This window comes from Salvelinus sp. IW2-2015, linkage group LG36 (genome assembly GCF_002910315.2).
Source record: "Salvelinus sp. IW2-2015 linkage group LG36, ASM291031v2, whole genome shotgun sequence".
Classification (NCBI taxonomy): domain Eukaryota; kingdom Metazoa; phylum Chordata; class Actinopteri; order Salmoniformes; family Salmonidae; genus Salvelinus; species Salvelinus sp. IW2-2015.
Window position 1 is genome coordinate 32904452 of NC_036875.1, and position 11302 is coordinate 32915753.

The 11302-nt window shown below is 47.8% G+C and overlaps 1 protein-coding gene across 1 annotated transcript in view; it reads left to right on the forward strand.

Annotated features, from left to right (window-relative positions):
* The window catches only part of slc49a4 (solute carrier family 49 member 4), a 93065-nt gene extending 82174 nt beyond the window's left edge, over positions 1 to 10891 (forward strand). Inside the window, exon 10 of the mRNA XM_070437602.1 lies at positions 8685 to 10891. Coding sequence (XP_070293703.1) covers positions 8685 to 8800 — 116 coding nt within the window. The 3' untranslated portion in view covers positions 8801 to 10891. The remainder of the gene's footprint in view (positions 1 to 8684) is intronic.
* Positions 10892 to 11302: the final 411 nt, after the last annotated feature.

The following is an 11302-nucleotide window of genomic DNA, read 5'->3' on the forward strand; positions in this document are numbered from 1 at the left end:
CCGGCAGCACCCATGTTATGCAAGCCCAACCATGTCTTCATCACATGTCCGGCTCCCACATGTTCTTTCCACCAACATTTCCTAGGTCCAGTCTCACAACACAACCGTTCATCAGCCCCAACAATTTCCCTTGATCACCACTTGTCCTGCAGCCCCAACCTATGTTCCTGCAGCTCCCCACCATGTTCCTGCCAGCTCCCCAACCCATGTTCCCTGCCAGCTCTCACAACCATTTCCCTGCAGCTAACCCAAACCATGTTCCTTGCAGCTCCCCCAACCAATGTTCATGACAGCTCTCCCACACCATGTTCCTGCCAGCTAACCCAACCATTGTTTCCCTGCAAGGGCTAACCCAAACCATGGATCCCCTGCATGCTAACCCAACCATTGTTCTTGCAAGCTAAACCCAAACAACTTTCTGCACGCTCCCAACCATCTTTCCCTGCAGCTAACCCAACCATGTTCCCTGGCACTGCTAACACAACCATGTTCCTGACCAGCTCCCCAACATGTTCCTTGCCCGCTAACCCAACCATGTTCCCCTGCAGCTCCCAACCATGTTCCTGCAGCTAACCCAAACCATGTCCCCTGCAGGCTAACCAACCATGTTCCTGCCAGCTCTCCAACCTGTTCCCTGCAGCTAAACCCAACCATGTCCCCTGCAGCCTAACCCAACCATGTTCCTGCCAGCTCTCCAACCATGTTCCCTGCAGCTAACCCCAACCATGTTTCTTGCAACTACCCAACAATGTTCCTGCACAGCTCCCCAACATGTTCCCTGCAGCTAACCCAACCATGTTCCCTGCAGCTAACCCAACCATGTTCCCTGCAGCTCCCCAAACCATGTTCCTCAGCTAACCCAACCATGTTCCCTGCAGCTCCCCAACCATGTTCCTGCAGCTAACCCAACCATGTCCCCTGCCAGCTAACCCAACCATGTTCCTGCCAGCTCTCCAACCATGTTCCTGCAGCTCCCCAATCATGTTCATGCAGCTCTCCAACCATGTTCCTGCAGCTACCCCAACCATGTTCCTGCAGCTCCCCACCCATGTTCATGCAGCTCCTCCAACCATGGTCCTGCAGCTAACCCAACCATGTTCCTGCAGGTTAACCCAACCATGTTCCCTGGGCCTAACCCAACCATGTTCCTGCAGCTCCCCAACCATGTTCATGCAGCTCTCCAACCATGTTCCCTGCAGCTACCCCAACCATGTCTTTCCTGCAGCTCCCCACCCATGTTTCATGCAGCTCTCCAACCATGGTCCTGCAGCTACCCAACCATGTTCCTGCAGTTAAACCCAACCATGTTCCCTGGGCTAACCCAACCATGTTCCTGCGAGCCTCCCCAACCATGTTCATGCAGCTCTCCAACCATGTTCCCTGCAGCTCCCCAACCATGTTCCCTGCAGCTCCCCAACCATGTTCATCCACCATAGACCTATACGTTCTCTCCCAGACTGATGGACAGAACGTTAGGAGCGTAGCATCAGAGAACCAGTCCATCCGGTATGTGGAATAATGCAGTCCACACTCAAAGGCGATTACTAGAATTTGTTTAGGCAAGACCGATTATGTACCAAAGACATCTTTAAAAAATATATATATAATTTTTTTTCAATGTTTTTTTTTTTGCCATGCGTAATATCTGGTAGGCTATAAGGCTAAGTATTTTATAATGGCACAATCATTATTAAAAAATGTCGAGGCGTATGCATAAACTCTGATATGGGTATAGATGTTCTACATGCAATGTTTTGAATGACTCATCACCTTTAGAACGCGCTGTCCATTTGGTTGTGTTTGGCTTTGAAACAACAACCACCACGACCATGTTTTACAAACTCAGTTTCAACCCGTTGTTGAACTTCTTTCTTTAAATTCATCATCACAGTGAGGTCAATAATATTTGCCCAACGGTGAGTTTTAATAGCATGATACTGTTTTGATGATTAGTGTTTGATGGGATTTTTTTTCGAAATCATTTACATTGATGTCAGAGTGGTTAAAGGGACAATAGAGCCCTGAGTACCAGGCCATTAGGACCTGATGGAGGGACAATAGAGCCCTGAGTACCAGGCCATTAGGACCTGATGGAGGGACAATAGAGTCCTGAGTACCAGGCCATTAGGACCTGATGGAGGGACAATAGAGCCCTGAGTACCAGGCCATTAGCGACCAGACTGTCATTAGTGAGTTGGGTTCCACCAACACATGTCCAGAATACATAAAAGGAGATTACCGTGACTCAACAGTCATGGAATTTTACTGTGGTCGTGACTCATGACAGCCGCTGTGGCAGTAATACGTTCACCACAACATGCATAGGGTGAGGTGTCAGAGCTAAATAGCCGTCTGTGTCTGGCCTTGACGCGCCCCCCCAGTCCCCCGTGTCCCTGCTTTGTGTGCCAGCCTGTGGGTGTCTGCAGCTGTTTATGTTATTCCACTCCCTCCCGCTGATGAGGGCTATTTCACAGCTTTTAGACCCTCACTTCTGAAATCGACAGAGACAGACAGAAGGAGAAGAGAACACCTTCCTAATATTGAGTTGCAACCCCCCACCCCTTTTGCCCTCAGAACGACCTCAATTCGTCAGGAGCTGGGACTCTACAAGGTGTTGAAAGCGTTCCACAGGGATGCTGGCCCAAGTTGACTCCAATGCTTCCCATAGTTGTGTCAAATTGTCTGGATGCCCTTTGGGTGGTGGACCATTCTTGATACACACACGAAACTGTTGAGCGTGAAAAACCCAGCAGTTCTTGACACAATCAAACTGGTGCTCCTGGCACCTACTACCATACCCCGTTCAAAATCTTTTGTCTTGCCCATTCACCCTCTGGCACACATACACAATCCATGTCTCAAGGCTTAAGCATCCTTCTTTAACCTGCCTCCTCCCCTTCATCTAAACTGATTTGAAGTAGATTTAACAGGTGACATCAATAAGGAATCATAGACTGACCAGGTGAATTCAGGTGAAAGCTATGTCATGGAAAGAGCAGGTGTTCCTAATGTTTTGTACCCTCCGTGTAGAGCCAGAGGAAGAAGTGAAAACATCATTTAAATTGTCCTTTTTAACCGAGCACTGAGCTTCTGGAGCTAAGATAGCCTGTGAGGAATTGCATCGTGCGTTTCTCTCCCCAGAGGCTCTTTCGTTATTACTGTTCAGAAAGGGAAATTATGTCCACTCCTATTCCCCTTTGATTTGCTGTTCAAGCAACTCCAAATAGTGTTGCTTTCTCTCTTACTTTCCACACACTGCAGCCCTGCTACTCCTCACTGATGATGTCACTGGGACCATTGGCTGCTCTTGAGCCGGTTAGCCACTTCTTTACCACCAAATACCTGACTAGATTACCTGAGAGATTTTGGTTGGTTGGTGGGCAAACATAGACACATTAACATTCATTCAGACTCCACACCAATTCACACATCTCTCCTCCCAACATCTCTCCTCCCTCTCTGTTTCTCTCTGTCTTCATCTAAATGGATGAGTCTGGGTCAGGCAGGCTGTGGAGACAGAGCTGTCAGATAAACACAACTCCCTTAACTTCCCACACCACCAGGCAACAGGTTACTGAGCTAACCTGATTAATGATTGTGCTACTTCAGGATGAAACATCTTCCACCTCATCACTCTTACCTCTGTCCTCTGTCCACTGAGCTCTGGACTCACAGATGTTCTCTCTCTGTCCACTGAGCTCTGGACCCACAGATGTTCTCTCTCTCTATCCACTGAGCTCTGGACCCACAGATGTTCTCTCTCTATCCACTGAGCTCTGGACCCACAGAGGTTCTCTCTCTCTGTCCACTGAGCTCTGGACCACAGATGTTCTCTCTCTGTCCACTGAGCTCTGGACCCACAGATGTTCTCTCTCTGTCCACTGAGCTCTGGACCCACAGATTGTTCTCTCTCTCTGTCCACTGAGCTCTGGACCCACAGATGTTCTCTCTCTCTGTCCACTGAGCTCTGGACCCACAGATGTTCTCTCTCTGTCCACTGAGCTCTGGACCCACAGATGTTCTCTCTCTCTGTCCACTGAGCTCTGGACCCACAGATGTTCTCTCTCTGTCCACTGAGCTCTGGACCCACAGATGTTCTCTCTCTGTCCACTGAGCTCTGGACCCACAGATGTTCTCTCTCTCTGTCCATGAGCTCTGGACCCCAGATGTTCTCTCTCTCTGTCCACTGAGCTCTGGACTCACAGATGTTCTCTCTCTGTCCACTGAGCTCTGGACTCACAAATGTTCTCTCTCTGTCCACTGAGCTCTGGACCCACAGATGTTCTCTCTCTCTATCCACTGAGCTCTGGACCCACATATGTCTCTCTCTCGTTCCACTGAGCTCTGGACCCACAGATGTTCTCTCTCTCTGTCCACTGAGCTCTGGACCCACAGATGTTCTTCTCACTGTCCACTGAGCTCTGGACCCACAGATGTTTCTCTCTCTGTCCACTGAGCTCTGGACCCACAGATGTTCTCTCTCTCTGTCCACTGAGCTCTGGACCCACAGATGTTTCTCTCTTGTCACTGTAGCTCTGACCACAGATGTTCTCTCTCTCTATCCACTGAGCTCTGGACTCACAGATGTTCTCTCTCTGTCCGCTAAGCTCTGGACCCACAGATGTTTCTCTCTCTGTCCACTGAGCTCTGGACCCACAGATGTTCTCTCTCTCTGTCCCTGAGCTCTGGACCCACAGATGTTCTCTCTCTTGTCCACTGAGCTCTGGACCCACAGATGTTCTCTCTCTCTGTCCACTGAGCTCTGGACCCACAGATGTTCTCTCTCCTCGTCCACTGAGCTCTGGACTCACAGATGTTCTCTCTCTGTCCACTGAGCTCTGGACCACAGATGTTCTCTCTCTGTCACTGAGTCTCCCACAGATGTTTCTCTACTGGCTCTGGACCCACATATGTTCTCTCTCTCTTCCACTGAGCTCTGGACGCCACCATGTTCTCTCTCTCTGTCCACTGAGCTCTGGACCCACAGATGTTCTCTCTCTGTCACTGAGCTCTGGACCCACAGATGTTCTCTCTCTCTGTCCACTGAGCTCTGGACCCACAGATGTTCTCTCTCTCTGTCCACTGAGCTCTGGACCCACAGATGTTCTCTCTCTGTCCACTGAGCTCTGGACCCACAGATGTTCTCTCTCTCATCCACTGAGCTCTGGACTCACAGATGTTCTCTCTCTCTGTCCGATAACTCTGGACCCACAGATGTTCTCTCTCTGTCCACTGAGCTCTGGACCCACAGATGTTCTCTCTCTCTGTCCACTGAGCTCTGGACCCACAGATGTTCTCTCTCTCTGTCCACTGAGCTCTGGACCCACAGATGTTCTTCTCTCTCTGTCCACTGTGCTCTGGACCCACAGATGTTCTCTCTCTCTGTCCACTGAGCTCTGGACTCACAATGTTCTCTCTCTTGTCCACTGAGCTCTGGACCACAGATGTTCTTCTTCCGACTGAGCTCTGGACCACAGATGTTCTCTCCTCTCTGTCCACTGAGCTCTGGACCCACAGATTATTCTCTCTCTGTCCACTGAGCTCTGGACCCACAGATGTTCTCTCTCTGTCCACTGAGCTCTGACCCACAGATGTTCTCTCTCTCTCTGTCCACTGAGCTCTGGACCCACAGATGTTCTCTTCTCTCTCTGTCCACTGAGCTCTGGACCCACATATGTTCTCTCTCTGTCACTAGCTCTGGACCCACATATGTATCTCTCTCTGTCCACTGAGCTCTGGACCCACAGATGTTCTCTCTCTCTGTCCACTGAGCTCTGGACCCACAATATGTTCTCTCTCTGTCCACTGAGCTCTGGACCCACAGATGTTCTCTCTCTCTGTCCACTGAGTCTGACCCACAGATGTTCTCTCTCTGTCCACTGAGCTCTGGACCCACAGATGTTCTCTCTCTCTGTCCACTGAGCTCTGGACCCACAAGATGTTCTCTCTCTCTATCCACTGAGCTCTGGACCCACAGATGTTCTCTCTCTGTCCACTGAGCTCTGGACCCACAAGATGTTCTCTCTCTGTCCACTGAGCTCTGGACCCACAGATGTTCTCTCTCTTGTCCACTGAGCTCTGGACCCACAGATGTTCTCTCTCTGTCCACTGAGCTCTGGACCCACAGATGTTCTCTCTCTCTCTGTCCACTGAGCTCTGGACCCACAGATGTTCTCTCCTCTCTGTCCACTGAGCTCTGGACCCACAGATGTTCTCTCTCTGTCCACTGAGCTCTGGACCCACAGATGTTCTCTCTCTGTCCACTGAGTCTGGACCCACAGATGTCTCTCTCTCTCTGTCCACTGAGCTCTGGACCCACAGATGTTCTCTCTCTGTCCACTGAGCTCTGGACCCACAGATGTTCTCTCTCTCTCTGTCCACTGAGCTCTGGACCCACAGATTGTTCTCTCTCTGTCCACTGAGCTCTGGACCACAGATGTTCTCTCTCTGTCCACTGAGCTCTGGACCCACAGATGTTCTCTTCTCTGTCCACTGAGCTCTGGACCACAGATGTTCTCTCTCTCTCTGTCCACTGAGCTCTGGACCCACAATGTTCTCTCTCTTGTCCACTGAGCTCTGGACCCACAGATGTTCTCTCTCTCTGTCCACTGAGCTCTGGACCCACAGATGTTCTCTCTCTGTCCACTGAGCTCTGGACCACAATGTTCTCTCTCTCTGTCCACTGAGCTCTGGACCCACAGATGTTCTCTCTCTATCCACTGAGCTCTGGACCCCACAATGTATCTCTCTCTGTCACTGAGGCTCTGACCACAGATGTTCTCTCTCTCTGTCCACTGAGCTCTGACCCACAGATGTTCTCTCTCTCTATCCACTGAGCTCTGGACCCACAGATGTAATCTCTCTATGTCCACGAGCTATGGACCCACAGATGTTCTCTCTCTCTGTCCACTGAGCTCTGGACCCACAAATGTTCTCTCTCTCTATCCACTGAGCTCTGGACCCACAGATGTTCTCTCTCTGTCCACTGAGCTCTGGACCCACAGATGTTCTCTCTCTGTCCACTGAGCTCTGGACTCACAGATGTTCTCTCTCTGTCCACTGAGCTCTGGACTCACAGATGTTCTCTCTCTGTCCACTGAGCTCTGGACCCACAGATGTTCTCTCTCTGTCCACTGAGCTCTGGACCCACAGATGTTCTCTCTCTTTGCTTTAGGAAGAGGCTCCAATGTTATTTTCCCCTGTAGTGGAGACACAATAAATGAAAGAATAAGCAAGAAAAAGTGTTCTTCCCCTTATCCCAAGGAGGAGCCTCTTCCTCTCAAACTCAGCCCTATGTCCCCTCCCCCTCTGGTTCTCTGAATGTTCTCTGGGTACCCCTGTAGGTGTAGGCAGCCACCATATGTGAAAGAATAAGCCAGAAAATTACAGCTTTGTTTATCCTGTGTGTGATGCACCCATGTCTCCTTCACCTTATCCTGGTGGCGTGCTGGATCCTTCCTGGCTGATTCACTCAGAGATTTGGTGGAGGGCCAAATCATAGAATTTACCCAAACAGGCCAAACAGCTGACCTAGCCTGATTCTCACTTTTTACCCATTGATTGAGCCGCTCACTTCAGGGGCAATTGATCAACTGCATTATTGGACTGGCCTTCTGAAATTGAAATGCTCTGCAGGGGGAATTAAGATGCATGCTCTGTTTAGTCGGGGCGGCAGGTAGCCTGGTAGTTAGAGCGTTGGGCCAGTAACCGAAAGGTTGCTGGATCGAATCCCCGAGCTGACAAGGTAAAAACCTGTCGTTTTGCTCCTGAACCCCCCAGTAGGCCGTCATTGTAAATAAGAATTTGTTCTTAACTGACTTGCCTAGTTAAATAAAGGTTTGATAAAAATAAACATTTAGTCCCCAGGGGTCAGTGTGTTTTGATCTCATTTCTCTATATTTAGTACTGCTGGTTCCTGCTGGTCCTTTATCAGGGCTCAGATAGCTGCTGGAGACCTTTCATCTTCTCCCTTATCAGGCTGTGTGGTTCCCCTCTTAGTGATGGGGATGCTGGGCACCCCAATCACTCTCTTTCTGTCTGTCTCTCTTTCTCTTTCTCTCTCCCTCACACCTCTACATCATGTTAGAGGGCATGCCTAGTATTGTGCAGCTAACTATATCTGAGCGGGAGACCTATCGATTGTTTTCGTGGGGCAGTAACAGGAAGTAATGTGCGAGGCAAGATGTATGCACTCTCCACCTGGCCTTCCATAACCTCTTCATTACAGGTCTGCTGAGCTCTACGCTAGGGCCACCTGAGCTTGAACAGGAAAACGGGGAAAAATAAACTCTTTGAGGTTCAAGTTTAGGTCAATGCTGAAGAGGAAAATGTGCTATTACTTACATAACTTACATTATTTAGATGCATGAAACAAAGTTCAGCTAATTCCTAAATCATTCACACTCTAGGTTATATTGTGTGATTAGGGCTTGTTTTGAGGTGATAGACTATTGTATGTCATCGGTTTCTGACATCAGTTTATACACAGTTACGAGGTCAATACTTGAACTAAGTGATTGGTTATTCTTGACATCTGTTATAAAGTCAATTTTGATGTTGATGAATAGTAGTGTACCGATGATGACTTGCCTGCAGTGTGTAGAGAGATACAGATGAGTGACCTTCAACAAATATTTACCAACAAATAATGTTCCTTTTCCCCCCTCTTCTCCCCGTCTCCTCAGATTTGTCGTGGCTGAACTGGTGTCTGACGGGCTCCTGTGCCTTCAGCCTGGTCCTCATCCTCTTCTTCAGGGAATCCTACGACCGCCTCTACCTCGACGTCTTCGTCTCAGTCTGACAGACAACACACAAAAAAACTGAACCAAGAGGAAAACAAGGACTGGAACAGTGTTAAACACATTGCACAAAGAAGAGAAGAAAAATAAGCGATATAGGAAGCCCTCCTTTTGACCTTTTATTAATTATAACTAACTGTAGTTGTAAATGTGTTATATGACGGTGGTCGGTGAGGCATTGTGATTTCCATGTAGCCAATGAGAAGAGCTGAAGAGCCAAGGGCCTCAGACAGTTAGTCATTAATGTTAACTGTAAGGGACTGTTTGTCCTGCTGGCCTGGTCCTCAGATGCAGCATCGTCTTTTTCTTTTTCGTAGTGTAAAGTTCAAATTACAGTTGAACTGTTGTTTTTTTTACCCGGTCATGGCATGATGAGGGACTGTTGTTGTTTACAGAAGTAATGTCTAAAGAGGCACTCTGTGGCAGGTGACCTGTGACCTGGCTGTTCTCTGGTTTTAATCAGGAAGGAGAGGCCTGATTGGCTGAGGAGCTCTAGCAGCCAATCAACAGGCCCCACCGTGCCCGTCTATTCTAACAAGGGACCGCATAGCGTTTTAGTGTCACTCATAACTGCTGGTTATGAATGGCAGGGGGGAAACTGTCAAACTGAGCTGTTCTGCAAATGACCTGTGTACCTGTCGTTTAATAGTGACATATGATCTCCCTTTTTAAACCCCACCCTCTCTCTCAAGGAATATTATGCAAGACTGATAATGACAAACCCTTCCTCCCCTCCTGCATTTATATATTTTTTAAATCTCCCCATTGAATTGATTGGTCCCTGCCAGTGTCGTGGGCCGTGATTGAATGAGCCCCATTGAGTGTTTCTCTCGGCATGCAAAGTCAGAACTCTCTCTGTGTATTTCGAGGCTCTGCTGTGCAGGTTTCATGGTGTAATGAGACGATCCGTTTTCATTAGCAGTTGATAATGAGGAAGTAGGAAGTAGCAGTTTCCCCATTGTGACCTTTCAGCTTTGTTAAAGAAACTAACTACAGGAGTCAGCCATTTTGTTTCCTAGTTGGTTATTATGCAGACATTTTAGAAGTTGTTCTCAAATGTTATTTTCTTAGTTTTTAGTTTGTTATAATATGTGGGAGATTTTTTCCAGTTTCAACTAGGCAATGCATTTTTAATATATTCCTCAGTAGACATGTCTGTTATTATTCCAGATATTTATTTATTGAGGGATCAGAACACTAACACAGTTGATAACAGTAACAGAGACAAATACAGAGACTCTATAATGAAATATGAGAATACTACTTTCTGTTGCCCAGCTGAGACGTGGCTGATTCTGTATGGAAATGTGGTAATGGAGCCACAACATAACCAGGAAGCTGGTCTACATGTAATGCACAACGTTCACCAGCAGGGAGCGCTGTGCTGGGGACACTGACAGAATAGGGAGTGGTTCTGTTAGCAGCTCTTTCCCTGGCATGCATGGAGTTGGTGGTGATGCTTCCCACCAAAGACAAAACAGACGCTTAACAGGCGCTCAGAAAACTGACATCCAACAGAAAAGACAGGAACAACAAGGAACAAACTCTGCACAGAGTGTAGAGTGACAGGTCTAGCACACCCCCTGACCTTGTCACCTAATCACTCATCCGCAAGGTGCGACTGGGAACTGACAACCTCTGTACAAGGGGTTGTCAGTTCCCAGTCACTCAGCTGTACGGCAGAGAAACTGTCTGTGGAAAAAGTTTTCTGTTTTCTTTGGGGTATAATGTATGTCCTAAAATGCTTGCCTTTCCTTCACTCCTTGTTTTACATTTGTACACTCTGTGTAGAGAAGGGTTATTTTTATCGTTACCATAGTGATAGAACACTTTGTTTTATCTCTATGCTCTACCTTCAATACCTTGTGACATGTTGCCTTAATTACCTGTGATCTGTGCATTCTGTCCCCACCCACACTGTGTCAATGATTTAGTCTATATGTATACAGTAGTGAAACACACGTTTCCATTACACTGCTAATCATGAGTTCCTGGGTTGGGGGTATAGATGTTCTTATCCTTGTTCTGTGAAACCAAAAACTAATGTATGTGAGATTTTAAGCACCTTATTAAAAATACATTTTGAAAATATATATCCACTCTTCTCCTCCCCTTAATTTTCAGTTTCACAATTAACTGTAGTAATATTTCTCAATTCTGTAGTTATGGAGGAACATATGTTCTTCTGGTTGCTCTGGCAGGGCTGTAACGTTCTCACACAGATCCCTGTATCTACTGTGCGTAAAGCACAGCCCAGTGCTCTGAGGACATTTCACTTTTCCTAGCTCCCATTTCCAGTTAATGAAACAAATCAACATTTCCTCAGTGTTGTAAAGTCCATAAAGACCCCTATACCCCCTAGAACAGTGTTTCCCATGTCCAGTACCTCAGGAAATGTTTTTGTTGTGGCCCGGACAAGCACAAGTCTCATGGTTTGGATAAGCATTTGTTTGGGTGTGCCTTAGCCGGGATCAGAACACGGCATGCACAACGTTCATGACCCA